General features: G+C 36.2%; 1 protein-coding gene across 7 annotated transcripts in view; it reads right to left on the bottom strand.

Moving 5' to 3' along the window:
- nav1a (neuron navigator 1a) overlaps positions 1 to 13,949 on the bottom strand; it is a 177,230-nt gene that overhangs the window by 94,284 nt on the left and 68,997 nt on the right. For all 7 annotated transcript variants that reach the window (XM_065286374.1, XM_065286377.2, XM_065286375.2 and 4 more), the window contains 2 exons: positions 9,667 to 9,769; positions 309 to 659 (listed from right to left, as the gene is read on the bottom strand). In XM_065286374.1, coding sequence (XP_065142446.1) covers positions 309 to 659; positions 9,667 to 9,769 — 454 coding nt within the window. The remainder of the gene's footprint in view (positions 1 to 308; positions 660 to 9,666; positions 9,770 to 13,949) is intronic.

Here is a 13,949-nt window from a genome sequence, read left to right on the forward strand (position 1 = left end):
AGGCTGCACATTATTTTCAGGTGTCTTAAAACAGAAAACAAGGGCTAGCTCTGCAAGATGCCCCTCAGGGGGACACAGACACCTCAGTGATGGGGACCTGAAGATGGCCCATATGGCCTGGGGTGACTGTGACATAACTGCTTATTGGGAAATCTGGGTCAGTATTGATTTGATGTTGAATATATTATCAATAACTATTTAAATACAACAGAATATAGAGAGACAACAAGCAAATAAATTACTTTTGCCCAAATGATGCCATCTCTGCCATCATGCAGCTCAAATTAATTAAATCAATAAACACTTACTCATTGGCTAGATCATCGTCATCAACATCTACATCGTCTTCATCATCATCATCCTCATCTGGTTGGCTCTTTCCTGTCAGGTTGCCGTCGCTAAGGTAACCAGACTTGAGGTCGGCCAGGTCATCATCGGCAGTGTCGATTAGCTGGATGCGCTGCAGGTGGCTGATCTGCATTGATGCACGGAGCGGTAGGGAGTGCGCGGTGACCCCTGAGGAGGGGGCATCGCCAGCCTGCAGACGAGGGCTGGACTGACCCTGGTGCCAGGAGAGGGGTGACGAACGATTGGATAAGCTGGAGATGCTGCGAGCGTTCGTCTCATCGCTATCGTAGCACATGGTGTTTTCAATACAACTGAAAGACAACAATTATAATCATTTTATTATTGAAATTATATGAATAACTTTAAATAATATGACTATCAACATGGCTACATTTGGTTTTAATAAACATGAATAATTTTAATAAGTAAGATCAAGTTAAAAGAACTACTGTACGTTTTTACACTGCAGCTAATGACTCTTTAATCTTACAAACTCATCTTCAACACATCTGAAGACTCATCACATTTGTGTACGTGTGTGCAGTCTCTCTTTTCGTCATTGGTAAGTGATCCATCACCCCTGAGGATGCTGGGAAATACAAAGCTGGTAAAACAGCTCTGAGGATGTCTAATTTCCTTCATTCGTGCCTTACACACCACTCAAGCTTTCTACAGGAAGTGAATCACAGACACACATTGACCCCTCAGGCCCCTTTCTTTAATTTTAAAATAGTAGGAGAGAGTTTGGCCAGCTGGAGAAACTGGCTGACCTTTCATGGCTAAAGCCCTCGCCTGGATAAACTCATATCCTATCCTTAAAGCGTTTTTTAATGCTCTCATTTTGTTTCCAGGTGTCCGTGTTTTGATTTTTTAAGCCAAGCGGATGAACGCAGATTATTTCCCACTGTCCTTGAGCTCAACTTTCATATTAAAAAGCCTTTGGATATTAAGCATGCTCGAATTTAAAAGGAACGTACCAGGTCAAAAATATATTTAGTTTAACTCACAACATCTGTGGCACAATGTCAATCATCACAAAATAATTTCAGTTAAAACAGTCAAAACGCATGGTTTTGCTAATTAATTCAACCTACTATTTTAAGTTTTGTAATAAATTGACATAACTTAAATTAAGTTAAACAATATCAACTTATATTTATGTTACTTTATCTTATAAAATCATGTTGATTTGACAAAAATAGGTAACACTTTACTCTAAGAGGTTTTCATAAGACTGACAAGACACTTTCATAATCATGACGTGACACGTGCCATGAACATGAAGGACATCTAATATATGTTTATGACAACTGTCATTAAAGCTCATTTGTTCAATTATGTCATTTTTAATGCAAAGATGACTGTGTTGTGACAACATTACTAAGACAACATAACTGACAACATTACTAAGACAACATAACTGACCACTTTTTACCAGTGATACAAATTGAATTTGTCATTGAAATTAAGTACTCTGCAAAATAGTTTTATAACAACATCATGAATATTCTTCAGTTCATAATGTTTTTTTAAGTTTCCTCCAGGTGTTAGAGAAATAAAATAAATCATTCAATAATAATAATTAAAATTGATAAAATTTAATTTTATTGCATTTGTAGACAAATTCACCTAAAATTAAATTAAAACAGTACAATAATGGGTTAAGCCATTCAGCATTTGGTCCATAACAATGGAAAACAGTTAATGACATTTAATTAAATTAATAGTTTTGTTAGTTTTTCTTCTATGTCAGAAAATTTCAGAACCCTGCGTGTGGATTATGCACATACATCAAGTTGAGTAAAATCTTTTGACGTGTCTGTTGCATTCTGTTAAGGTATTTAGTATTATTTGACATAATATTAACACATGCGTACGCATGTATTTGTTCGTGAAATATGTGTTCGGACGTTTTAACTAACAAATCATGAATCAACAAAACTTTTATACTAATATTTCCTCTAAATGTTTGCAATAACGTAAGAACAACTTAGACAACAAGTACGCAATAATTATGAACAAGGAAAAAATAACCCTGTAATATATATATCTGTGTTATATATTTTATATATTTTTTCCTTGTTCATGATTATTGTGTATGTGTGGTCTAAGTTTTTGCATACATTTAAGATATATTTAAGTATGAAAGTTTTTGTTGAATCATAATTTGCTAGTTAAAACGTCTGTAAGCACATTTTACATACAAATTTGTGCGTACGCATGCTTAGTGAATGAGACCCACTGACATTTTAATGACAAGTTCAATTTGTACCACTGTAGTTGAGGTTAAGAAAAATATTCATGATGCTGTTATAAAACTATTTGACAGAGTATTAACACTTAATGACATTTAAATGACAGTTTAATGTAATGTTAACCCATAAAGCTAGGTAGTTTCTAAAGTTTGATAATTATTAATGTTTATGACAGATTTATGACAAGTTATGATGTATTGGTTTATGTCAGGTTGTCATGACAAAGACATCGGAAAAAATTCAATTTTTGCATTAAAAATGACATATTTGAAAAAAAAGATACTTAATGTGCATAAAATCTCCTTCATGTTCATGATAAGTGTCATGTCATGATTGCAAAGGTGTCTTAAGGACACCCCTTCAAGTAAAGTGTTACCCAAAAATACTGCATTTTTTTACATTGTGACAGCACTGAGCTTCAGTAGTAATGGACTGCTCATGCAGCTAGATAAAGCTCAGCTTCTTTTAAATAGTTTTTATACCCACAGCACACTGCGTGTTTGTGACAGAAACAAATCTGGAATTCACATACATTCACAAAGAGCAAAGGGCTGTCAAAAACTTCAGAAAAGTCAGAAGAAAAGACAATTCAGATGACTGATGTGAATATGAATTATCTTTTGAAAGTGTCAGGCACTTCTGTTCACTTGACTGTCGGGCTGAATAAAAATAATGACATTGACTGGCACTCCGTTAGTCCCTCAATGGGCAATTAAATCAAATGAATAGAAAATATGACATATTAAACAGTGCATCATACTTAACATTTTCATTTATGCAATTGGCAGATGCTGCTATACTAAAGCGACTTACAGTGTGTAAGACAATTTCCTAAATAAGATAGCACCTCCCCAAAGGACACTGCATGGGGGCAAAGTGAGTGCGCGGGAAAAGCCTCTCTCCACGATTCACAGTGGACTTCCCACTGAGACACATTTGGGTTTCAAAGACACATCTTTAGGGTGTCATACATTTGTATTCTTTTCTCTAAAAGCAAACTGTATATGAAATGCTACATGCACAAATAATCTAAAATCTGTATCTTATTTGTTTTCTATTGGAATGTCTCATTGCAAGTGGTTACAGGTCTCACTCATATAACAACAGAATTCAATGTTAAAGTATATGTGAAACTTCATTCAATGTTGATAGACACCTCCCTTTCTAAGCATAAACCAATCACCCACTGTATACAGATTAAGGACAGCCCTTAGTTTTACCAACAACCAATCAGTACCAAATTCCTATATGCTTTGTTCTCTGGCTATTTAAGGAGATGTGTAGAAGATTTAGGCGGGACTTTCAATATCGAGAAAGGCACCCCCATGATGCTGTCCTTGCACAGCATCATGTATTGTTATTTTACTTTGAGGAATCTGTAACCAGATATCCCGCACAATTTACTGTGTGTCGTCTTTACCAGGTATGAAAGGTTTTTATATTTCCTGTTTGATGTAAATACTATTGGTTTGTATTTGTGTTACATTTTATTTGAACTGTGAATTGGCTTTGAATTGTGATTTTCTTACCTGGTTAATAAATTGTTAAGTTTGATTTATTCTGTGTTGCTCGGTAAATGTTGACACTGCAAGTAATATCGTTGTATCCGTAGTTACCGTAAGGACTGAAATCAGGCTAGGATCGGCCCAAACCCAGTTAGATAGTGAATAATACATCAGCTGAGGATTTGTGAGATACGAATAGCAATTGGCGTTAGTTTAAGTGTACTTAGAAGCGTGGAGGCTGTGTTTCCGTTTAGAGTAACATTTCTGATTACTCTAAATAGGGTCAGCCTCAACCTCTGTTTATTTCAATGTTATTCTATTCATTAATCTTGATTAGAAATAATAATTGTAATAATTAAGTGTCACCTCTAAGGGGACTAAATAAAGTATGTTTAAAGTTGAGCACGCAGAAAGCGGCCGCTTAAGCGTATAGTCCAACCTCTGGCAGCGACCAACACTGATTCGCTTATGACCGTTGACCAGTATATTAATTATAAGGCCCGTACTAGGATCATGTGCGACTGTGAGAACCGAATGAACGAGTGTAATACCAGAGCTTTATCAGAATAAATAAACAAACATCCATCTAAATTCTGTAAGCTTTAAAAGTAATAATCAATCAAATTTGTAATATAATATAAACTAAATCTTTGTCTTTGGAGTCAGATTAGAGATAAATATACCTAAATTACGTAACGCCAAAACGTCATCTGCAAAGCTCCGGAAAAGACCGAACGCGCTATCAATCCTTCCCATGCGGTTTGGACTTCGCCATTGGGCCAAACGGATGGATGGGGGATATAATTTTCACCCCCTTACAAGTGCTTTCAAAGTTTCCATGTTAACAGTATATGTGTTCCATAGGAATCAAACCCATGACCTTTGCTCTGCTTGCACAATGCTCTACCACTGAGCTACAGTGAGAATACTGGAGCAAGCATTTTTATCTATTACAAGTGTTTTAAGGCAAGCTCACTGTTTTGACGGCTCTTTCTTTACATGACAGACTCTCTAGTCTTCTCATGAGCCGGGGCATTAGTGTTTATGTGCAGATGAAGCATTAAATCAGGGCAATTACGTTAAAGGTTTAATAGAATGACTCTGCAGCTGCTGAGACAGGGTAATGTTATACACCAGGAGGCCGTACTAAAATCACTCACTCAAACAAACAAACTATACTCAGACTAAGTGAAAGATACAGTATAGTGCTAAGATACTACATGCTTATAGATCTTCAATGAAACTATAATGCACGCAAGCATTTTATTTTTTAACTGCGTGTGCATGAAATGTGCATGGCTAACAGGAATGTGTTTAAATCGCACACCATGCGGCAATTGTTTTAGTCTTGTCTTTCAGCAAAAAATATATTTTACTCTTTCTCCGCCATTGAGGAGTTAACACATCAATTAAGAGTAAATGCTTCCCTGCCATTGACGAGTTTTCCGGCTTTCCGCAATACCAATATTATCCACTAGGTGGATTTCCGCAACTTATACAACCCAAGTATCGTCCTAGGGGAAACAGCTGTATGTATCCGTGTATGTTTAGAGGATCGCTCTGAATCTGATCTCTATCAAAAGTCCTTCACAAAAATTTTATTATCTCAGCTTTTTGCTTAAAATCTGGTGTTTTTGAAGAAATCTACCCATATTTGATAAGTGATAAAAAGAGAACTAATGAAGGTAGGATAAGAACATTTCCTGGAGAATACATTCAACTTTTGTGAGAATTATGAAAAATGCTGACACTGACTGGCAACTTTTTTTAAAAACGCTGGCGGAGAAAAGTAAAAAATGCAACTAAATTAAAAAGCAAAACTGCATGAAATGATAAAACGTATCAGAAAACATTTATTTGATTGGGTTTAGATGTTTTAAGCACAAACCTAACTAAATGTAATCCCCATGTTGTTGATACTTAAAATCATCTTTGAGCATCATAATAGCACATTTAAAAGTTTTTCCTGTGCCAGTTATTTCTTCATGCTTTAAAACTGCTTGAATGTAGCTGTACACCCTTACAACCTCATTTAGTATACGCGGATATATGAATATGCTAATTAGTCCCCGCCTTCACTCTTATGCACCTCCTCGACAATAAAACTATATGTAAACAGATGCTACATTCATTAAATTGGGATTGGTTACATATTTGTGATGTAAGAAACCGATGCGATTTCAAAGAGCAGGAATGAGACTGAAAACTCAAATTTTATTGAGAAAATACTCAGCAATGGTGGTAAATTGTGAATTTGCACATGATTTATTTTATTTTATATTTATTTTTAAGTATATTTCAAATGCCACATAGACATATAAACAACAATAAAAACTTAATTCCCACCATAGGGGGACTTCAACAAAAAAAAACAATTTGCCACTGTGGTGGAACAAATAAACGTTAAAAGGTATTCTTTGAAAATAAGTCTTAAAATCGTAATAAGTTTGCTTGCAAGATAATCTCTGAAAAATATGGGTAATAAAAAAAATGTGGACTACCAAAAAGTGATGAACCTAAACTGTTGGGATTATAATTTAACCTATGATGGGTTGTTTTAACTGAAATGCTGGGTTGTTTTAACCAGTAGGTTGGGTAAAAAAAAAAATCCCTTGGTTTGTTCCATTTTGACTCAACGCTGCTTTAAAACAACCCAGCATTTTTTAAGTGATTATGTATTTAAAAAAAATTACTGGAAAACAAGACATAAACAGTAGTACAGGAGTACGTTTTTCCCTTTAACTAATAAGTAACGTAAGATTTTAAACAGGAAATGATGTGAAAAAATGGCAATAGAAATTTAACATGTCCACATAAGCAACAATGCCAGAGCTCTGACATGTGTTGATAATGTTACACAACATAAAGTATTTTTTGAGATAAACTTATTTACCTATTCATGACAAACCTATTCATTTTCATTGAAACATTAACAGCTTCCCGTGCAATTTCTGTGTGAAGCAGAACATACTGCTTCTCTAAACAAAACTCTTGCAAAACACAGCCACTACTGTAGCTATGATAACAAACACATCAATACAACACACCAGCCCTGCCAGAAGACCTCACGCGCCATGTGTTGTTTTGTGATGAAATCCATCCTTATGCTGTGGTTTTGTATGTGTGTTTGTAAACCTTGGGAAGGAGGAAACAACAGAGCGAGGTGCTGATGTGAGAAGGACAGACAAACATCTGCTGCTCTGCTCAGTTTTGTGACTGTTGGACTCCTTTGGTCAGCACTTGTTTGGACTGTGTTCAGTTGGACACATTAAATGTCTCTGAAGGACATTATAGCAAAGTATACTACATTAATATTGTGTTTAATGATTGACAGAGTGGTTTGACATGGCAAGCGTTTATTAAAACTGCCCCTTTCAATGACAGGATACAAACAGGGCTTGAAACTCTTGAAAATGACATGATATGTTCAGTCATGTCTAAACACTCTAAAAACTTATTTTCAACCCAGCATTGGGCCAAAAAGAGATAAACCAAACCATTGGGTTAAATTAACCCCAAAAGTTAAAACTACCCAGCATTGGTTAAATTACCATCCAGCAGGTTTGGTTTGTCCATTTTTGACCCAAAACAACCCAGCATTTTTTAAGAGTCAACTGACCTCAAATCTATTTTTTAAATCCAATTAATCTATAGCAGAATAAAAGTTTTTGTTTACATCATATATGTGTAAACTGTGTATAATAATTATGTATATATAAATATGCACAAATGCATGTATAATTTTAAGAAAAAAAAACACTTATATATTAAGTATTTATATTTACATATAATATAAATTATACATAAATATACAAATGTATAGACACATTTATACTACGGGTCCGATAATGCTTGAATCTGATTGGCTGATGAACGTTCTGAGGTGTGCAATTATTTCCTGGGAAACGCACGGTGAACGTAGTTCCAGGCAGCTCTCTTGACCGCATTACAGTTCCACATCACTTCGCATAGTTAACTGTAATAACGGACTAACAAAAACAACATGACAGATGATATTCTGAGGCAATAACAGCGCTGTTTAGAGACGCACGAGGGAGCCTCGTTCACAAAATCTCTCTCGCTCGCCCTCTCTCTCTCTCTCTCTCTCTTTCTTTCATTCTCTCTCTGTCTCTCTTTCTAATAACTGTATTAATAACTGCATTAGAATGCTATCAGCTCAAGCCTCCATTGCCAGCTTTAAAATGACATTTTGGGTCAAGCAAAAGAGCCGTTGGATGAGACGTGGAAGAAATAGTCCTACTCACAATAGCAATTTAAGTACAAAAACCAGACGAATCCCTATAAATATATCATGTGATCGATATCTTGTAGTATAAGCGAAATAATTGACTTTGTGCGGTTGAATTATTGAAAAATACCTTGTATGGCATTTTTCTAATAATTCAATGGCCCATCGTCAATTATTCCTTACGTAAACATTTCTTAAATATATAGATGAATGTGTGTGTATACAAAGTTATTATACACAGTTCACACACACATATATGATGTAAACAAAAAAGTTTATTCTGCTACAGATTAATCGCAATGAATCATTATGCATCCCAACTTCTGTGTAATAAGTGGGATAATGCAGGTTATTATACAAAACCAAGACCCAAGATCACTTCGTCTGGAGTTTTTGCAAATTATCCGGGCCTGACTGCATAATATTTCATACATAAATTAATAAAAATTATAAAATGACACAATGGTTAACAGGGTTACCAACCTGATCTCACAAAATCTTTTACCTATTTTAGGAGTTGGCAAATTCGTACAAAGTGAAATGTAAAAAAAACCAACGCATGATTATTAACAAAAAACAACAATACCCAACCCCGCCCTAAACCCAATGTCATAGAAACCCCATTCACACATCACTTTGGTCCCAGAAAATTTTGGTAAAATTGCCAGAGAGGCTTCTGTGTGAACTCAAACACGTCCCGTAAATGTTCTGGGATCGCTCCCGTAAAGAGGACCCAGTAGCATTGCCGTAACATTCACAGAAAGCATTCTGTGTGAACAAGAGGCAGAAACAATGCCGTAAGGTGTGTGCCGTAGTGAGGGATTTAAACACAGATCAACATTAACGACGATAAATGTCAGCAAACTGGACTGAAGAAGAGATCATAAATTATAAAACTAAAATTGCAAGTGCAGGACTTTAAGGGCGGAGTGCACAATGTTTGAAAGCCAATGTTGATATTTGAAATCACCTAACCAAACACGACCCTACCTCAATAGAATCTGGACCTTCTTTTAATAGACCCGCCCCACACATATGCAACCCAGGCAAAGATTAGAAGACAGATTGCGGAAAATCATTGGCAGTGTGAATAAACCAAAAAATGAAACGATCCTGGACAAATCATGGATGCATTTTCCGTGTATTTTCCCTAATCTCTGTGTGAAAAGGGCTAAAGGCGAAAACAAACTCACAATAACGTACAAACTTGGTCTTATGAACTCATAAAATACAACTGAAATGAGATTGTGTTGGGGTTACACATTTAAATACGCCATGTGGTAAAATACAAAAGTGTGACCCTCTATACCTGTGGCTGAGTTGCGAGCCCCGCAAGCTAGACATGGTGTCTTCCAGGTTCTGCCGGAGGTCGAGGACATTCTGAACAGTGCGTTTCCTTTGGGATTCGGGATCTGCAGGAAAGAGCAGAGGGAGGAGATGATGTGCGGCCTTTCAGTGCAGACATTTAACATAAACAGTGATGCGGCGTACATACAGAAACATAGAGACACTCTCGCCCCATGCGTGTAAAAATGTAAAGCACATGGACTGAAGTCAAGAAAAGCAGTGCATGATGTTAAACTACATTGCTCGTTTTCACTGACATGGCATTTCATTTTTAGAAAGATCAAACAAGCAGCTTATCCTTATGCTATAAATGCGCCGAGCGACGGTACAAAGGAATATAACAGCTCAGCGAGTGGGCAGCGCACGAATGAATTAAACATTACGCTTCCACCCTGCCAAAAGCTCTTTGAGCTACTGTACCAGAGAGTTCACTTAAACAGGATATTAGTATTTATAAAAGGTCTTCTTTCAATTTAATTGCTTTCTTTATTAAGGTAAATGTGCTTATATAGATTTATTTTACATTCAAGCTGTAAAACTAGACGGAAACGCATTAAATGTCTTAAATCTGACTGTTTGAAAACTGCTGACAGTGCGGGAGCCGTTTCATCTGATCAGCTTTCCACCCTAAACAAAACAGTGCTAGTCTAGTGTAAAAAGATCATAAAAGCACATTACTGTGGGTTTAAAAGAGATCAATCTGCAGTTATCAGCACATAACCTCTTATATTTATTCACTACCACTTCACGTTTGAAGAACAGTGAGCTATATAGGCAGCACTACTGCCTTAAGGTGTTGCCTGCCCATAAGGGAAAGAAAAAACACAAATATGAGCTCTTTAAGATCTCAGATGTTTCTCCTACACTGAAAAAAATGATTCATTGAATTTAATCAATTTTTTTAAGGTAAGTGGTTGCAATCAATTTATTTAAGCTACATTTAAACAAAAGTTTTATATTTTATGTTACTTTACTAATCTTTTTTGTTTAAATGTAGCTTAAATAAATTGATTGCAACCACTTACCTTAAAAAAATTGATTAAATTCAATGAATCATTTTTTTCAGTGTAGACAGCACTGAGACTAAATAAAGAACTTTTAGTATTTAAGCTTACATTTTTGTGTGCAATACACATCTCACAATCTTGATTGTGTATTGATGATTCTTGAGTGTGCCAAGACAACCGTCTGCACTCTCGGTTTGGTCTTTACCCTCCGTGACACCTTACATCCCCCCTAAAACCTCATCACTGGCACCATCTTGCATGTTTCCCCTGGGTGTGTTAATCCTAAAGCTTGACCTGCCAGCACAGCAAGACTCCATGCCAAACCCACAGTGATGACATCCAGTCCGGCATTAGTCAAAACCTCTAGTCCTAATTCATTTTAATCTCCACCATTTAGAGAAGTGCATTGAATGCACGTGCAAAACTAACCTGATTGTGCGTGTGTTTGTGTAAAGTGGATCAGCACAACATGTAGGTGGCCCATGGATTTGGGATAAAAATAAAGGACCCCCTGTCATTGTGGAGTCCTGTGGAGTGTCTCTTCACTGAAGCATAATCTCATACAATGAGACATATGAAGCCTAATGAGTTTCTCAAAGTACACTGCTTTGTGAGCTAGACTGCAAGATCCGGTGGTAGTTAAGTTTGGCTTTTACACTTTTTACACAAAGGTACAAAAGCTTTCACTGGGGCAGTACCCTTTTAAAAGTACACTTTTGTACTTAAAGGGTGCATATTGGTACCTCAAAGGTGATCAACAGTAATGTAATCAACCACGTCACCAAAGAGCGCTTGTGTTGAATCCGCTGGAGAATTGAGATGTGAAGATTCTGCCATCGAGTCTGTTCTGGAACAGAGAAACGCGATCAAGGCATTTGTTGATATGGAAGATGTTTTTGCCGTCTCTCCTATAAAATTTGGCAAAAATTTAATTTATCAGCTGGCTCCAATGGTCGCTAAGAAGATGGGACACAATAAAAATGGGCAACTCGGCGTACACGACAACGTGGATATAATGTTGGATGCCTGTGTATGAAGTTCATCTAACTTACTAATGGTAAGAGATAGTCTGACTGTATGACTTAATAAATAGCTCACAATGGCGTGATATAAAATACATTTTGTAAACATAGTAGGTGTACAACTTAGAACAATAATAATCTTAGTGTCATTGTAGCGAAATAACTAGCAGTTTAGGTCAGGCTTCAAAAGACGCCATATCAACATATGTCACACTGGGTTGCTCTGATTGGTTGTAGGTCTATCCAATTGAGTGCAAGGCATTTTGTCCTGGTTCGGTTGAAACACGCCCCATAATCACAGCCCAATGGAGCAGTATCGGACTCAAATTCTGACTAGAATTGAGTATGACAACGTCAGGCAAGTATATATATGTATATTAATAATAATTATAATAATAATATAATTATTATAATAATAATTGTGTGTCTGTAAGTGTATCTATCTATCAATATATATATATCTATATCTATATCTATCTATCTATCTATCTATCTATCTATCTATCTATCTATGTATATATATATATATATATATATATATATATATATATATATATATATATATATATATATATATATATATATATATATATATATATATATATATATATATATATATATATATATATATATATATATATATACATAGATAGATAGATATAGATATAGATATATATATTGATAGATAGATAGATACACTTACAGACACACAATTATTATTATTATTATTATTAGTAATTGTTAGAATGATATAATATTTAAATAATTATAAAATATAAAAATGCATTTTTTATATAAATATACATATCTGTGTGTGTGTGTAACTGGTAATTATCACGTTGGGGGGACCAATTGTCCCCACAAAGATAGGAATACCAGTGTTTTTGTGACCTTGTGGGGACATTTTGATGTCCCCATGAGGAAACCAGCTTATAAATTGAAAATCTAAGGTACAAGAAAGGTTTTTGTGATGGTTGGGGTTAGGGAATGGGGCAGGTAAGGGGAATAGAATATACAGTTTGTATGGTATAAAATGCATTACGTCTATGGAATGTCCCCACAAAACATGGAAACCAGAGTGTGTGTGTGTGTGTGTGTGTGTGTGTGTGTGTGTGTGTGTGTGTGTGTGTGTGTGTGTGTGTGTGTAAAAATTTACTGTCGTAATGACTCTCAGCATGTGTCTTTATTTTCTATCTACTATAACTGATAACATCTGTGCCATATTTGCAGTGTGTTGGCTTACATGATCTGCGGTGCATGTGCATTTGAGTCTGGCTTGTGTCATTTTTCACAGCTCCTATCTTTACCGCATCTTCATAATTATCTTTAAAACTGAATCTGGCAAAAAGAAATGTATCGACTTAGCAATCTTCATTTGTTTGAGGCTCATAAAAGCAGCTCAGATCTTGTTATAAGAGATACAACAGGCTGTTACAGTTTGCACTGAAAACACCCCCACAACGGCAAGATTACAAGATGACAATGACTGCAGTCTGTGGCTAAAAGGACCATTAACTCCATGTGATAGTGCAGAACTGGGCTCACAGCATTACGCTGTGAGAGGGTAATTACCAGAAAATGGACAGATTTGAAACAACATGTTGAAGCCATTGGACCTTTCACATTGAAAATAGGCGCGGCTAATGTAATCCATTGATAAATTCGGTTTCCACACCGGAACGGTACTAAAATCCACTCTTAATCGAACCCTAAACAACATTTGTGACCGTAACCACAGAGTTTCCTCAGTAATCCTGCACTGTGCATGGACCCGCTCCAGTTGGCGAGCAGATACATGTGAATGGTCCTGTTGGGCTCTTGTGTAACTGAGCTTTCACCTCCACACCCGCAGACCCCTGTGGATCAGTCCAGCTGGTCAGTGTTGGAATGACCTCCGCTGAGACGAGAGGTCATGAACAAGAGGCGTCCATCGCCCTGATAGCTGGAGTCTCATACGTACCTCATCTGGCAACACCACTCAAGGCTTTTGGCTGATGGTGAAAAACATGCTCTCAAAAACATGTCACATTGATTTCACCATGAAGACGTGAGGCATGTATAAGAACTATTGATTTTAGTGGCCTTGGGAATTAGCTCAATAGTGAGATGATAGAGGCATTGAATGCACAGGGACACTACTGAAGAGGGCAAGCTGTTCAGATGTGAAAGGTTATCTCCAGTGGAAAGTGGAGGTGGTGTCAGATATACATTTACTT

The sequence above is a fragment of the Paramisgurnus dabryanus genome, chromosome 21, assembly GCF_030506205.2.
Source record: "Paramisgurnus dabryanus chromosome 21, PD_genome_1.1, whole genome shotgun sequence".
NCBI lineage: Eukaryota > Metazoa > Chordata > Actinopteri > Cypriniformes > Cobitidae > Paramisgurnus > Paramisgurnus dabryanus.